This window comes from Dreissena polymorpha, chromosome 13, assembly GCF_020536995.1.
Source record: "Dreissena polymorpha isolate Duluth1 chromosome 13, UMN_Dpol_1.0, whole genome shotgun sequence".
In the NCBI taxonomy this organism is placed as follows: Eukaryota; Metazoa; Mollusca; class Bivalvia; order Myida; family Dreissenidae; genus Dreissena; species Dreissena polymorpha.
Genome location: NC_068367.1, coordinates 43558117 through 43575878, shown reverse-complemented (window position 1 = coordinate 43575878; position 17762 = coordinate 43558117). Strand labels below are relative to the sequence as shown.

The window sequence follows — 17762 nt, the reverse complement described above, 5'->3', positions numbered from 1 at the left end:
ATTCAAGAGAAATTCTCAATATATGTACATTTTACAAAGTATTTGCCTTTATCTGAATAGCTACAGGATACATAATTGCTAAATTACTACTATAGCCATGCGCATTCCGTTATTGCACTTTTGATTCGCCTTACAATCTGTTACGTCATCTTGTCAAAGTTTTCTGAATTGTCAACTTTTATCAGCTGTGGCCAAAACATTACTTGATAAAACATTAAGACAACAGTTGCAGCGGCGACATGTTGACAAAGGCAGTAAACAAGCAAGTTTTTTTGAGTGCAAAGTATGACATCAAAGCAGTCATTTGTTCATTGTGTTCATCTAGAAAAAAACATTTAATTAAGCATTTCGTCTGAATATCTGTATCGATAGTTTTCGAACACCAAGGCATTTATAAAATGGCACGGGCTTTCAATATATATTTTTATTTGAGCATAACCATGGTAGCAAAATTCGTATGCATCAAACATATACCATTTTAAATCATAACCTGACATTTCGTCTTGAACTTGGTTATTGCGAATATGGAAAAGATGCAATAAGGGTCATGGCGGAAAGACACGGCGAATTATCCGGGAATAATCATTGCAAAAGATTCACCTGCAAATCCATAAAACGTAGCATATCTTTCGGAATAAGTTATCACCATTACTACTACGCACGTATTTTTTCCAGATATTATTAAATCACTGTTTACTAAAATGTTTCACCCACAGACCGACTTTATACTAATCAATTACATGGAGGCAAAACCGAGCTATCATCTGACATGTTTATATAACAAAAGTATTTGTTTTTATTGGATCATTTATGCCCATGTTGTGCCCACAGACCGACATTAAAATCACATAAAAAAGTGTTTTATTAAGGAAATTGAAATTTGTATCTATTTGCGCCACAACCAGCACATTGTTTACTGAAATGATGCCCCTTAACGAAGTTTTCGAATCGCAGCTAACTGTATAGTTAACAGCATGTGTTCAGCATTAATTTTAGTAATTTACCAGTTATAGCAAAGTGTTATGTACATGTGAAGAATACAAATCGAATTACAGATTATGTCATGTGAATTGATAAAAAATGTAAAGAAAAATGAGCTACGTTGAATATGTCCATTGAAATATGTCCTCTTCATAATTTGGGTAAATATTTTATGGCTGCTGTAACTACAACATTGTGCGAAGAGTAATGCAATTGTTGATGAGGTTATGCTTTAAATGTTAGTATATCCTATTGTATTTACGTCTTCGATTAAAATTTAAGTAGGTTTTACATTAACATTTGACAGTTATAGGTTAAACTTGTGTGCTAAAATTAAAAAAAAAATCATTAACATGTAAAATATATTTCGACAGCCCTAAATTCGGATTATGTTTGCTAGGTATTTTCGTAACAGATATTTCAACAACACTGAGTGAACAGTACACTACTTCTTATGAGTAGCATATCATAGCACATGATTTTATTTTTAAAAAGCATTATCAAATGGTTTTTAATCAACTCGAATACCAAACAATTTATGGCATAGGTTCAATTGTGTAAAATATGAATTATGAATACCGTCATCCATTACTTACTGTTCAGCCTGCACCCACAATAATGACAATGGATGAAGTCACGTATAATTTAGTGTGTGAGTAAAATTTGTTGCAACATTTTGATATAATTTAAGTAGACAAAATATGTCTTCTCCAGTACATATCTTTGTATTTGATAATCTATAAAATCGTCGGGATTATTGTCAACAATAATCAAAATAAAAGCAAAAACTAATTGCTCAGATAAGCAGATTTCATATAACAGCTTTGATGGGTTGATCGTTTTGGAACGTAATATTAAGCAGTATTTACAGATATATGGATTTGGAAATACTTGTAAGTTATTTCTTTCCACAAATAGCGACATACAAATATGGCCACAATGTCATAATTTATTACAATTTTGCAATTTTATCAGAATATGTTTTCCATCATATGATGATGGAATGAAAGCTAAGAATATGTCATACTTTGTTTATTGTCCCTCTGCGTTTTGATTGTATTGCAATAACAATAACTTTGATGCATATCTTTTTAAATTATATGCTTTGTATTTCCGGAATCATGAATAAAAAAGAGAATTAAAACGTGGGATATATTACACCAACCTAATAAATAAACTTGCGCATAAGTGTTGTTTTCTAATTATTATCAAACTTGGTAGTATCACTTTTCACTTAAACATAGTGATTTTGTGAACGTTGTTTCGTTTTGTATGTGTTCAGATAGGTTGATTCAAATTAAAAAATAATAATAACCGCATTCTGTTTATCATGAATTATACGTGAACATGTGCTGATTTCAGTGTTGTCTTTTGTCATACTGATATTTAAACACGAAATGCCATAGTATGAAGAATTACGTTCCATATCTTCGAAGTAAGAATATGTTTTTGGTTCTGTTATTCGCAATTTATGGAAAAAAAAACAGAGTAAGTAGACTTACTTACTTATATCACATTGTGTTTAATCTAATAATAGGTCACTGAACGCTTATTCTAGCCGTAATTCTGGTTTAGAATTTAAACAATACTCTTATAGTTAATTGTTGTTTATCAAAATTACCGTGTGTTCTTCCAATCATACACCTCTGCAAGAGAAATTCCGTTAGACCCTTTATTGACTGATAGCTTTAGTGATTTGTGTCGTTCGACGTGAGTTGATTTATAGAGAATACTAGGTCGGTGCCGAATAAAGCAAAGTTTATTTTGCGAGGCTTAGAAAATCTGAACCACGAGCCTTGGCGAGTGGTTCAGATTTTCGTGCCGAGCAAGATAAACTTTGCTTTATTCGGCACCGATCTAGTATTCGATTTATCCCATTTATTTTCTTAGTCGTAAATTATTTCTTTAGAAATAGAATAGGAAAATCGAACTAGACGGAAAATCCCAAAGATATTTTAAGCAAACATTGTTTCATTATTTTAATCGTGTCGAGCCTAATACATTACAAAAAGATCAGTAACTAACCTGTTTTTCTGTTTATCATACCTCTACGTCCCCGATTTTTAAGAAATAATGAAAAAAAGACACTAAATAACTGCATCTTTAGTGTGAAACAACATGCATTGTGTCGTCTGAATAATGACGTCACGAGTACGGCGCACTTAATATTTGTAAACAATGTTTATTTGATTTTGAGTTGCATTATGTGTTAAAAAAATATTACATCTTGGTATCAAATTGTTTGTTTTGTTGAATCTGATTCGAATTTTCTAAAAATGATTACTTTATAGTTGATTCCGAGTAATATGAACATTGTTCGCCGCGCGTGATAGCTATATTTCAGCACTGCTGAAATAGAGGAAAATTTATTCCACAGTGGTTTATTTCGAAAATGCACGTCTGATGATGGGATAAAATAAAGTGCTTGTCGAGAGCTCGTTCCTCTGTCGGGCAACAATAGATTGAGATTGAATGTGAAATCCCTTCAACGGTCATTAGGATTATGTCTGAGGACGTTATCGTTTATGGAAGGGAAAAACCGCCATTAGTATTCATCACCAGAAATGTTGCACATGTTGAATATTCAGTTCATTTGTTTAACATATATTTTTTTTAAATGCAACATTTTAATATATGTTTTGTACAATTGTTAAGTGTAAAATGTTGTATGTTCCGATTGTAAAAAATGTTTAAATGTTAAAAAAAACATGTAACTTCTTAAACTACAGATCTGAAAAAGAAGATAGTGAGTAGATAAAGTCTACATCTTCATATACCTAATATTGTTGTCATAATAATAAATAAAATATAATAGATCCATCTGAAAGTAAGTTGATGACAAACTTCATTAGCATGTTGAATATTTTCTAAGTTGTACGATCGGTTTTAGTAATCTGCTACAAGTCAGCATTTAACAAATGTACTCTATACAATTGTACAGAATACAAGTTGACGAATCACAATTCAACATTTTACAACGCATTTTTAAGTCAACCGGTGTTAGGGTTCAAATTGTCCTTAGTAGCAGCCACTGGTGTTTGGCTCGTGGCCAAGTCACTTAAGCACTATCAATATGTCATAAAACAACATTTGTCATAATTTTGACCAAAAAACAATTTCTGATATATTATACATATACAAGGTTGGTATTTATTGACACAGAAAAATCACCTACATCAACATTTTTAAGCCATTATAAGTGCCTAAATGGCGGTCGAATTTCGTAAACTATGTACCATTTTGTTGAGTACGGTTGCCTCGTGACGAAAAATGACCACGAACGACTACTTGCCAACATAAACTACAAGAAACTCTTCTCGAACTCGTAGAAATGCTAGGTCGGCTCTCGTCTGACCGAACGTTCAGTGCCGATTTTTACAAGAGTTAAACTATCGAAATATCCGATATATTATATAATAATAATAATAATAATAATAATAATAATAATAATAATAATAATAGTAATAATGATAATAATAATAATAGTATTGTTATAATTAATATAATAATAATAATAATAATAATAATAATAATAATAATAATAATAATAATAATAATTATTATTATTATTATTATTATAATTATGATTATTATTATAATAATAATAATAATTATTATTATAATCATTATTATTGTCAGCAGCAATGCTATCATTAAAATAATAACTATTATTATTATAATTATTATTATTACTAACAATCAGCGTTATCATCATATTATCGAATTATGAATTTTAAATTAAGTTAGTTAACTTTAACAGATGGAACTCATATATATGAAACCTTTTACAGCCTGGCTTTGTCTTGGGTTCTCGTTACATAATTGTGTAAGTTTATATGACAGCATTACTGTCTGTTCACACTTTACCATGATATTCATAAACACATATACACACGTATAATGTGCTAGATTATAATTTAATAATATTAAATAATCGATACCATTTTTATGGAACCTCGTTATCTATTAACAGATAAAGTACAGGTAAAGTATCTGTAAAGTACACTTGGTCAAATAAAATCCCAACCGTGTTGTATAGGATCGATGCAATTAAGCATAAAGCCATAGTAATTATCGAATCTTGTCCTATGATATCCTTACTCTTTGAAAGTTTCTAACGCAACACTTTTCAAACTTGAATATCTCACTTATAAGTAAAGATTTTGATTTAAACGTGTACTTGTGATCATTTGAATACAACCTGTGCAAGCTCGCTATAAAATAATTCATCATTGTTTATGACCAAATTAATCGTTGAACTCTTTATTGTAACCTTGACTTTTGAGGTTAAGAGACATGATTCATTACCGACCTTGTGTCTTAAAATGGATTGCATTTGTTCTACATCAACATCTGCCAAAGTTATGGCGGAGATAGAAAAGTCCATTAATAGGTACAGGCGCTAAGTGCATGTGTTTTCTTATTTGAATTGAGGCGCAGATATAATCGAACTTCCAATAACAATAACATACAAAGGACACACACATGTGAACTTAACTATCATGAATACAATTGCTGTCAAAGGGGAGAAACTGAGTAATCCCTATATTAAATATTGAAAAAGGTCGCCTCACATGTTACATCAGCTTAATTTATTACTCGAGCGGTAACTAGGCTTACCTAAGATATGATCTGGTGACATAGCTTTTTGTACAAACGTGACCCAGAATCAAAGTCGGTCTAGATTTTATCAAAATAAATATTCTGATCAAGTTTTATCAAGTCGACTAATAATAATGGTCACTTAAATTGAAAAAAGATTTTTTTGAAAGATTTTTTAAGCCTAAGCAATAAATTCAACAACTGTATTATATTCCGTTTTCTTACACGAGGTATTTTACAGGTTTTTGATGGGAAGAAAATCAAACTCTGCATCAGCATTATTGGTTCCTGGTCTGTATGTAATACTGAAGTTGTATTGCCCTAATGCTGCAACCAATCTTTGCCCTGTTGCATCTAACGTGGGTGTAGTTAATATATAAGTAAGGGCATTGTTGTCTGTTAAAACAGAAAATGTTTTTATGGCTTAATAATCTGAGAACTTCTCAGTAACAGCCCACTTCAACGCTAGAAATTCTAACTTAAATGCGCTATGGTTACGCTCAGGCTTAGTAAGAGCACGACTGGCGTAGGTTATGACTCGCTTGTGGTCGCCTTGCTGCTGATACAACACAGCGCCTAATGATTTATTGGAAGCATCTGTGTGTACTTCAAAAGGACTCTCCAAGTTTGGGTAGGCAAGAACAGGTGGTGAGCAAAGTATTTCTTTTAATGTATCAAATGTAGCTTGTTCAACTTCAGTCCATTTCCATTTTTTAAAATTGTTATGTTTCTTTTTGTTAACTTTATGAGGCAAAAATTTATTGAATAGTCTTGTTAATTTACTTAAAACTTTGACAAAGCGTCGATAATATCCTGCAAAGGCTTGGAAAGATCTCAATTAATCTGAATTCTCAGGTACTAGCCAATTTTTAACTTTTTTAATTTTAGCTAGATCTGTTTCAATCCCCTTAATACTAACGTCATGTCCAAGAAAAGTGACTTTGGGTTTAAAGAAAAAACATTTTTCAGGAGCCCATTTCAAATTGTAAGATTTCAGTCTATTTAAAATAGTATTTAGTCCTTCTAAATGGTGTCGCTAAAAATTATCAAATCATGAAGGAAAACGACACATATGCGCATATTGAGTCTTTTCAGACATTCTTCCATTAGGCGTAGGTACGTTGCGGGGGCATTCGTGCGTCCGATCGGCATAGTATTCATCTAAACAAATCCTATAGACCCTACTGTAAATCCTGTTCTTTCTTTATGTTCTTCCGCTTCTTCAAGTTGATGATATCCTGACTTTAATTCTATTGTTGAAACATACTTAGCCCATTTGAACAGTCAAAAATATCTTCAGTTCTTTGCAATTCGTATGAATCCTTCACTGTCCTTTAATTTAACATCCTATAGTCAACATATAATATAAGCTTACCATTCGTTTTCTTTACTAGTAACGGATTTGTTCGATAGGTTGACGAACCTCCTCTATCATACAAGGTGGAATTCTTTTATGAAGTTGTTTAAAGGGTATTTCATTTATTAAATCAATCCTGTGTTTTATAGTATTACACTGGCCAATGTAAGTATAAGATACAGAACAAATGTCTTTATATGTAATTCTTCTCATTTTTCAATATTTTAAAATACTTCTTCAGCAATAGTGACGGGTTGAAGTTCACATAAAATAGCTCTTTGAGATATAGTAACGGTATTAGATGTTACATTTTAAAGAGTAAAATTCACTTCTGAATAGCCCGTTTTCTTAAATTGCACAGCAGCTGGTGTAACATATATTTATGACGACAAATTACTCAAGACTGATTCCTGTACAATAGCTGTCGATCTGAATGGTTAACTAGTTTGTATAAATAAAGTTTAATGTCAATACACTGATTTGGTTTTAAAAGTATTTTGTGCTGTATAGCAATTCTGACAATCGCAATTCTTGGATTTATTTTCAATTCTTTTTCTCGTAGTACTATTGTTCTTAAACTTAAGTTCCATGGAGTGTACACGTTTGTTTTCTGTAAAAATTGATCGCCATACTAATACTGGCAACCTGACACAATTTCCTGCAAAACATTAGTTCCCGGAATAACTGGTGTTTTGTTAGAGTACTTGGTGTCAGGCTTTAGGTAATCCATTTTTAATTTGAATTTCGGCTTCAATATACCCTTTATAAGGTAAACTATTCTCATCTGCACATTCAATCTTTACTATATCTGTCAACGGTTGTACCGTGAATGAAGATGAATGTCATAAAATTGTTTTGAAACACTCTCACACAGCTGCCTTTGTCAAGTAAAGCAATGATACTAATGTTATTAATTGAGATGTCTGCTTCATTTGTGTCACCAAATAATTGTGGGTCTGAATCCTTCGTGCTCGAGTTCGACCCATCAACCTTAGCACTTAAACTTTTGGGCAATTTAGTTGCCGGTAGCCTTTCTGGTTACATTTGTAACAAATGATCTCACTGTCCTTATTCATAGGACAGGTCCTCATTGTATGACCTTTTTGTGTACACATGTAACATGTACCTTGACATAAGGTACCAGCAATAGGTCTTGTTGACCAGTATGTGCCCCTACCACGATTAGCAGCACTTATATTACCCCTGTAAGCACCACGGCTTCCTAGTGGGGTATCTGCTTTGATTTATATTTAGTGGATTGATATTTTCTTTGTCTAAATTTGATATTCTTTCATTCAATTGCTGGAGCAATGATTTCATTTCTGACAGGTCATTGTTTTCTTGTGGAGTTACTTTTGTAACCGCCTTACACTACATTTGCTCTTTCACAAGCTCTTTCAACTCGATTTCCATTTTCCGAATTCTCTCTTGAACTCATCATAATTGTCAATCTTGTCACATTGATAAATTAACATGTGTTTTAAATCTCTGGTAAAACCAGCATGTAATACGTTAAGTATATCAGTGTAAGTCCTGACTGCTAAGCTTAGTCAAATATTTCTTCAAGTCTAATGGCATACTTGACAACTGGTCCATTGTCTTGCTGCTAGCTCGAGTAAAACTTTCTCATTATACTTTCTCGGGATTCTATACTCCCAAAAATATTTTCCAATTCAAACAAAATCTCATCTAGAGCACCATCAGGACCTAGTCTTCGCAAAACATCAGCAGCACTTCCCTTTACGGCTCGCCTAATGCCTAATATTATCTGATCATCTGTGAAGACTTTACTATTACGTAAAGCTTCAATTTTACATTTGAACGTTTCATAGTTCATTTCACCAGCTTTTATGTGCTCTCCATAGAATGTTGATATTCTAGAATATTGAAAACTTCAAGGTTTTTCTGTATTTGCATGTGTAACTATATGTATAGGTTCCGGTTCTGGTTTAACCCAAAATGCGGCTCCTAGATTCATCATCCCTTCTGGGCTATCAACATTTGGTTTGATACCCAACAGCTTTAAAGCTTGCAGTAACTTTACTTCCTTTTCACTTAAGCCTCCAGAGGTTGTATCTGATTTGTTAGCTTCTGTATGCATGACTCTCAATTTATTTAAAATTTATTTTCTAATTAACCTTCGACCTTGAATTTAATCAAATTATTAACTGAACTATGATTAATTATGTTAAATATAGTTTTTGTATACCATGCAATTAATCAAATTGTCAACTACAATTTTATTAATAATGTTGAATATTTTTGTTGTTTTCTTGAAATTAATCAAATTGTCAGTTACAATTTATTTAATTTAAACTATTATTTAAAATAAATTTTCACATTGAAGTTGAATTAATTCAATAGCATAGAACAATTCAATTAATTATGGAAATTCACTTTTATTATACTATTCAATTGTTGTTCCTGTTAGGATATGTACGGTAAATTAATTGCACCCATCACCTGTTAATTTATCACTATACTCAAGGATTTTTTCCCTTACTTTTTGAACGATTACGGTAATACCAATCACTGGTTGCGCTTATAAACCTATTGCAGTTATACGGTAATCCGAAATCCTTCCAATATGTCTTTCGAAAGATTATTTGAAAAGAAAGCAATATCATTAAATTGCTTTTAATACAATAAAACTTTAATTGGCTATTTTGTATGGACAATTAAATATCACATTTAATATATTGTCTTTCAACTCTATGTCAGCAAGAGCATAAATATTCTATTAATACTTCATTTCTTCCTTAACTCAGTTCTGGAACAAATATTTGAATAAAATAGCATATTATGCAAGTCTTGAAAGTTTATGCCTGTTAGTGAAGTTTGAATAAATATACCTTTTTAATGTCTTTTTAATTGCATAACTAGAACAACTTGACAATAATAGTGCTACTCTGAAAAACAGAATTTCCCCATGTAAAATTAGAAATTCTACAAAACTAAAAGGTCTAGACTGTAGTCACAGTGTAACATTTGTAGGACTATCAATGTCAACAAGTCATGAACACTTATAATATATAATATATACGTGATTTTAAATTTGTATTTAATTACGGATTAAAAAAGCTGCAAAATGATTCTGTAACCTGAAGATTATTTACGTATCAGATCAATGAAGACCTTAAACAGATTAAGAAACGTTAATTACCATCACCTATTAATTAATGTTCATGCATTTTGTGATTTTTTTGTATTTATTTTTTAACGTTCTTACAATATCACAAAAAAAAATTATCCAGCTTTTACAGTGATTTTACCCTACCGCTTCCCCTCTCCCCAATTTGGAAAATGTAATGTACAAACACTTATTTCATTCCACCAATTTGATCAGCTGTAATATCAGTTAAATTTCTATAAAAATGGTACTCACACTCTGTTGAAATCGAAATGACCGGAATCTTTTTATATCCACTAGAACAAAAAAGTCACTGAAAGCACTGAATGTCCAAATCAGTACTTATAATGTCAATGGGATCCTGGTCTAATGTGATGTGTGGTCCTGGTATAATGGGCTGGATGATCGAGGTATAATGGGATGAGTGGGTCCTGGACTGATGTAATGGGCCGAACACGGTCGAAAAGGCTGCGAGGAATGAGCCTTTCAAATGACTAGTACACTTCGAATCGCCAACAATAGGCGAAGATATAGATGCAAACAGTTACAGGGACCGTTTCAATAAACATCGTAGTACACATTTACGATACGATTGATTTTTCGAAGATACATAATTGCTAAAGTTCATATCATATGATTATATATTTTCAGTACTTAATTAATTTCATTGGCATCTCAAGCGTCGTATATATTTGACGAGTATGGCGAGCTAGTTCGTCTACTTATTAAGATTACAATATTCTCTCGTAAGTTAAAGGGGCCGTCCAACAGACTTTGGCATGTATTAAAGCTTTAAATGCTTTATATTGATAAATTTAAAAATTTGAACTAAAAATCTCCAGTACAAAAATAAAAATACACCTTTAAAAAAGAAGAAAAAACGTTAACCTTCTACTGGGCTCGAACCACTGACCCCTAGAGTCATGGGGGCTTGGAGTAAAATGTCTCCCGACGTTAACACTCGACCATCCAGGCTCACGTCAAAATGCGGAGGTATTTTTTTAGCTATATAAGCAATCCTCGTAGTTTCCCAAAATATCGATTCGCGTCAAACGACGTTTTAATCTGTTGGACAGTCCCTTTAAAATTGTCGTACGATCGTTTATGAAACGGCCCCCTGTCTCTAGTTGGCCAGCGGTAAAGAACTTCACTGCAGTACACTCACTACTCTCCTGGCTTAAAAAAACTATTGATTCGGTTCAGCTTTATTTGATTTAAATAGGCAATGTATTGTCTATTCTAGAATAATTCTGAAAGTGGAATACGGAAAAAGTTCCAATAAGGGTTGATTCCACTTGCAAATTAAACTGGCAATTTTTGTTATTTTGTTTCCCCAAATATCAATACTCCTTACTCGCATCATAAACTGTTCTTTACGTTTGTATACATTCTCGAAACGATATTGTTGTCTACGGTTGAAAATTGAAATTCCATATCAATATCATAAGTCTCAATATGAGAAATGTTCCTTAAAAAACAAATACAAACACATAACTCGCATTTCTAAACTATGAATGCATTTGCACTATACGAAAGTATCATCCTAAATGACATTAAAACGCAAACAATGCCAAGTAAATGTCACATTGTGATATATTCCTAAGCGCATTTTCGCCGAAGAAAATACTTGCAGCATTACTTGTTACAACAAAGGTGTGCAATGTAAAATGCGATGTAAATGTGTCACACATTAGCATGTTGATTGCCTGTTTGTCTTGGAGGATATGGAATAAATTGCAATATACTACGAATAGCAACTACTAATACGAACATTTGTTTGAACTTTACCAACGCACGGTGGGTCATCTCCAATTAAAAGGCCACGTGTCAATTTATGTAGACAGCACGGTCACATCAAAATTGGAGATCATTGGAATCCATTTATTCGCTTCATGAAGTTCACATTTATTATTGTATTTCTCTATATCAATAGAGCAACATATTTTTGTTGCTATGTTATAACACAGGTGGTTAGCGTGTGGCTATGATATTAATTAGTGAAAACATCATTTTGAATGATAAATAATCATATTATAACGAAAAATTAACTTTTCTGAAAAAAAAAATTTCACTATCAAATATATATATAACAAGGTATGCAACTCAAAATCACCCCAAAACGGGGTGCATCGCTTTGAACAGCCATATCTTCATCAATTGTGCAGCGATTTTCACGATCTCGGTCTTATTCAACGCAGAAATGAATTTCCTTTCTGGAAATGTATATGTCTTGCAATATTTTTACAAATGCTGGGTCAACTTTTAAGAAATAACACGATACACAACACGCATGACCCAGTTGACAGTGATCATGTATTCTTTATGAATGAAATCTCCAGTTGTAAAGACACACCTCCGCATTGGACCAATGAAATCACTCGTATGTTTAAAATGTCAGTTAGTTGAAATGTATGTAAACAAAGGTTTCAAACGGCGCTGGACAGTTAGTCTTGATGCAGAATGTAACGACAAGAACGGTAATAATGCTTTTTCATACGTTTTATTGAATTATGGTATCGAACTACATGAACTTTGTAGGGAAGTTGCCCTTTACTCCGTGAAGATTTCAGTCTTAAAGACAGCATGATCACTGTCAACTGGGTCATGCGTGTTGTGTATCGTGTTATTTCTTAAAAGTTGACCCAGCATTTGTTAAAATATTGCAAGACATATACATTTCCAGAAAGGCAATTCATTTCTGCGTTGAATAAGACCGAGATCGTGAAAATCGCTGCAAAATTTATGAAGATATGGCTGTTCAAAGCGATGCACCCCGTTTTGGGGTGATTTTGAGTTGCATACCTTGTTATATATATATTTGATAGTGAAATACTTTTTTTTTTCAGAAAAGTTAATTTTTCGTTATAATATGATTATTTATCATTCAAAATGATGTTTTCACTAATTAATATCATAGCCACACGCTAACCACCTGTGTGTTATAACATTCTAAACCGAGTTGCGATCCAAACATATTGAGAGTTTTTTTTAAACAGTCGAGGACCACGAATATCGGAAAAAAATGTTGTTGAGGCACTCCCTCGATCACGCTTGCTTATAAGCATTTGTTGATGGATTTCTTATGACATCTTTCATCCCCGTCACCTGGCCTACGTATGTTGTCGACCCAACGAGTCACTGATGAATACGTATGTAAACGCGTGATCCACAAACATCGCTTCGTCAGTTACACTCATCGTACGTATTTAAAGAAATACATTTCAGCTTGGAGGTTTATATACTCAAAAACATACGTGTTTGTTGTCGGATTACTTAATTTTAGCGATATTCTATTTTGTCAAGTAAGTTGACGTTCTGTTGCATAACCTTATAGTAATTGTTGAAATATTAATTATTCCTTATTTATTTATCACTGGCTATTGCTTTATAACAAGTATTATATATTACATACCAAATCAAATAGACAATTATGATAAATTGCTCAAATAAGTATTTTGTACATTTTTATATTTCTATTAAGTATATATATATAAAGTATACATATTAACTTATTAAAATTTAAATAAATCAAATAAGCAAATCCATGCGGAATAAATTACAGAATGTTTGGAAAACTAGACTTATTGGCATTCATACGTCTTTTTTATTGGTTTAACTAGGCTTATAATTACGTACGATATTTTGAATTCGGTTAATTACAATATTTCAAATGTGATTGGTGCTTTTAGCTCATTTAAAGTGAAAAGTAGTAAAAAATAATACATAGATTGAAAGAAGACATATTTGTTTTGTATGCACGAGATGAACGAAGGTCAATCGGTTATTTACTAATATATACACATTAAAACATTTTATTTGGAGAATGTAGCTGTCTGTTTAGAGGCAGTTGTATGTAAAATCCTTCATGGTAAATACGCTGCAAATGCCAGAAGACAAATAAGATGTGAATTTTAATAAGAAATCTCATGTGATTGTTATAGTTTGACCCGATTTATAATGCAGACGATTGTGTACTTAGATTGCATTTTTTTCCAGCAGGTAGATTGTACACTCAAACTCAAATTAGAGTTCAATATAGATGATAGAGGTCATCTTACCAGGTGACCATTAAAACCAATGTTAACATATATCTTTTTTAACCACATTTATATAGCGCCCTTTTCATACAATATGTGCGTTCAGAGGTGCTTCACATTTTTTTCCCTGGTCACTGGGTCATAAGTCGTCCGTTAACATATTTGGCGCAGTATGCAGCCACGGCACAATGGCTTATTTCCCTCACAGGTACCCATTTATACACCTAGGTGGAGAGGAGCAAATGTGGGATAAATTTATTGCTCAGAAAAATTCCAGTGGTCAGGGAGGGATTCGAACCAGGGAACTCTCGATCTCTAAGCCAGCGTCCTACCATTAGACCACTGCTCCGACGTATCGTATTTAAAAACTTGTGATACAAATTGTCTCAATTAAAAATTAAATAAAGGATTATGCATATTCCAAATATACTTTTTACTACTGCAGGTTTGCCATAAAAAACGCTGTTGGTGTCGCCCAAAAAGCTTCATGATGATAAAGCCTCTAATTGCTGTTACCTTGGTGACAGTTTTGGTTTGTAATGCATGGTGCAGGACTGTACCTATAAATCTGAAGAAGAAAGAAGACGTTCACAAATCAGATGTGAATTATTTAATACCCGAAACCGGTAAACAATGTCTTTATTATTATTATTATTATTATTATTATTATTATTATATGAATTTTAAAAATGAACCTTAATCTAAGAAGCCTCCGTAGACGTCGCGTACATGTAGAACTAATGTGCCAACACCTGTATTAGTAGCTCTAGTAAATGTAGGAGTAAAGTAGAAAGTAACTGTAACAATGTGTAAGGACAGGGAGCAATTTTTTGCGTATACTTTATGTAACACTGATTTGTGGTCTTTACTGGTGTACATCGGTTTTCATGCCATTGTGTTAAATTACTTTCAGACTATGCTGGACTCACACTTAGACGTGAGTATATCTTACACTTAATTTTTGCATTACAAACATAAATGTTGCACATAACCGTTTACACGTATTTTGGCAGTGTACGTGTAGTGTCAAAATGCGTGAACACATTAAACCGTAGCGCGAGGCAAACTGTCTGAGGCCAACAAGAAGCGCCACGTTCGAGTCCTCTAAATGAGGCGGCGCTCTACCATGCCTTCAATAAGCCAATTTACCATGCACAATTTACAATTAACATATTATAGTGCTAAACAACGTTTCTAAGACTACTTAGTACCATTTCATTTAATAATAAATCAAAATAAATCACGCCACAACGTACATGTAAAATTGGGACCTTCAGTGGATTATTGAACGTTAAGGTTTCTCATGGCCGCCACGCGAGGCTGCTTATCCCTTGACATTTGTCGCAGTGTCTCACTCAGATAGTGTAGTATTTTTTTCATGACTTAGACGAAACTCTTGTCGCCTATACATGTTGTTTTTTTTCAAATTGCTATTACTTTTGCACATTCCTCGTCCAAATATTCACATGTATTGCTCCCATATTTAGTAAAAAAAAAATCTTAAAGATTCGCTTTATTTGTGTCCGAGTACGCTCATAGTGATCTATAATTTCAGAGAGTGGAGTCCCCACAGCTTTCTCAGTAACGCTGGACAAAAGTCAAGTGATCTCTACCGGAAATGTGATACGTTTCGATAACGTCATTACCAACGTCGGCAATAGCTTTAACATCAAGACCGGTGAATTCACAGCTCCACAGTCAGGCATTTATTTCTTCTCGCTGAATGCAGTATGTGGAGCACATAGTTACATGCATCTGGCTATATCCAGAAACGGTTTAGCGGTATTCAAGACTTTATGTGACGATCGCACCGGCTCCACGCAGCATCAAGGTGGTGGGGCTACCATACTGCAGCTTGGTGCGGGTGAAAAAATAAGCGTGAGGATGACCTTCCCACTTAACGCTCAGAGCGAACTTTATGGGAGAGGAATGACGTCATTTACCGGATACCGCGTGGCTTAAAGGGGCCGTTTAACAGACTTTGAAATGTATTTAAGCTTGTCATTAAATGCTTTATATTGATAAATTTAAACATTTGACCTTAAAATCTCCAGTTAAAAACAACAACAAAAATACAGTTTAAAAAAGCAAAAAAGTAACCCTCAACAGGGCTCGAAACACTGACCCCTGGAGTTCTGGAGTAAAAAGTCTCCCGCTTAGACCACTGGACCATCCATGCTCATGCTTAAAGCGGATGTAGTTTCCCAACGACGCTTTATAATTTTCAGGTTTTCAAATCGTCAAATGATGCATATAATAGATATTTAAGAGCATTGTTAATGGCCAGTATTACTATTTCCTAAAAAATATCATAACTAAAACGATAATGTGCGAACCTGAAACAACTTTTTTTAAAATTTTGTCAATTTACGAAAACGTAAAATCTGTTAAACGGCCCCTTTAAGACTCAATAAAACCTGTGATTACAATACGGGCACTAAACGACTGTCGTGAGTAACTTAGAGATAATAAACGCCATTTACCCTATACCGCGTTGCTCAAGACTCAAAAGATTAACCAATTATTGGAATGAAATCACTTACACAACCAAAGAAGAATTGTAACGTAATGAATACTATTGAATATTACAACTATACATAATTTTAAATCATAAATACCTCTTTTATCTTAATGCAACGTGATGAATATTATAAGTAATTATTCTATATAAATCGGAAATTATTAATAAATCTTTTATTGATAATTAATAATAATAGAATATTTGAATTTTGGAAATTATTAATTTAAGTTTAATTATAGAGAATATAAATATAATTATAGTTAAATTATATAATTTTGATCAAAATATTTCATAGGAATATGTTTACATTAAAACGCAGTTAGGCTTACCGAAAGGTATATACATTAAGGATGTCAATTTAATTTGGTTGTGAAAATACCATCCGCCTCGCCTCAGATATATTACTTGTAATTAAATTCAAAACATCCGGTCGACAGAGATCGAACGGACAACGCAATTCGGGCTATTTCCGACGACGTGGTTTAATTGGTAAATAAGTGATTTAAACAATCAACAATTAGTGCGTGCGGAGACGAATAATATTGACCAATAAAAATTGAATAGAAGCTAATTTTGTTTAATGCTACTTCACTTGTCAATTAAAATGTACATGTTTTTTTTCGGAAAATAAGACACTTCGCATAGATTTAGATGTGAACGGATAAAGGTCCAATCAAGTAGCCATGAAACTGTATTTATCTTACTTTATCACGGATGCATTTGCGAATGCAGAATTTTAAATATTTGGAGAAATGAACAATATATAAAGAAATTGAAATAGATATTAAATTGGATTATAATTCATATATGACTGTGTTGTTTTATATTTCATTACACGTTATTATACGGATGAACTGACGAAAGGAAGTTCGGGACTGACTTGCCATTTTCGCCACGTAATAAACTGCAGTTAATACGTCATTACGGCAATTTGCGCATGACGTGTAATCGAACGATTACGTGACAGAATTACTTAACGAGATAAGAGATAATACACGTTACAGCATCTTGTATTTACGCAAATTGCATTACATATTGATTAAAGTGTTACCACTGAAAAACACTAGGTCGCAAAACTGAAAGACATAATAAATAGCAAACTTAAATGTGCATAAACGATGCATAGCTTATAAA

The 17762-nt window shown here is 32.8% G+C and overlaps 1 protein-coding gene across 2 annotated transcripts; it reads left to right on the top strand.

Annotated features, from left to right (window-relative positions):
- The first annotated feature begins 13025 nt into the window (after positions 1–13025).
- Positions 13026–17436, top strand: LOC127856179 (complement C1q subcomponent subunit B-like). Of its 2 annotated transcripts, none has more exons than XM_052392249.1 (4): positions 13026–13268; positions 14553–14733; positions 15021–15044; positions 15663–17436. In XM_052392249.1, exons 2-4 carry the CDS (start codon positions 14595–14597, stop codon positions 16067–16069), a joined length of 570 nt encoding a protein of 189 aa, XP_052248209.1. In that variant the 5' UTR covers positions 13026–13268; positions 14553–14594; the 3' UTR covers positions 16070–17436. The 2 variants fall into 2 exon arrangements, with proteins under 2 accessions (XP_052248209.1, XP_052248208.1); XM_052392248.1 differs by having other exon boundaries at positions 13029–13372.
- Positions 17437–17762: the final 326 nt, after the last annotated feature.

What these genes read in the sequence shown, in the direction of transcription:
- LOC127856179 (XM_052392248.1), top strand. Translation starts at nt 13,187, where the DNA reads ATGTTGTCGACCCAACGAGTCACTGATGAATACGTATGTAAACGCGTG. An exon ending in GCGATATTCTATTTTGTCAA is followed by an intron (nt 13,373 to 14,552) that starts GTAAGTTGACGT and finishes TTACTACTGCAG; the next exon opens with GTTTGCCATAAAAAACGCTG. An exon ending in TTATTTAATACCCGAAACCG is followed by an intron (nt 14,734 to 15,020) that starts GTAAACAATGTC and finishes AATTACTTTCAG; the next exon opens with ACTATGCTGGACTCACACTT.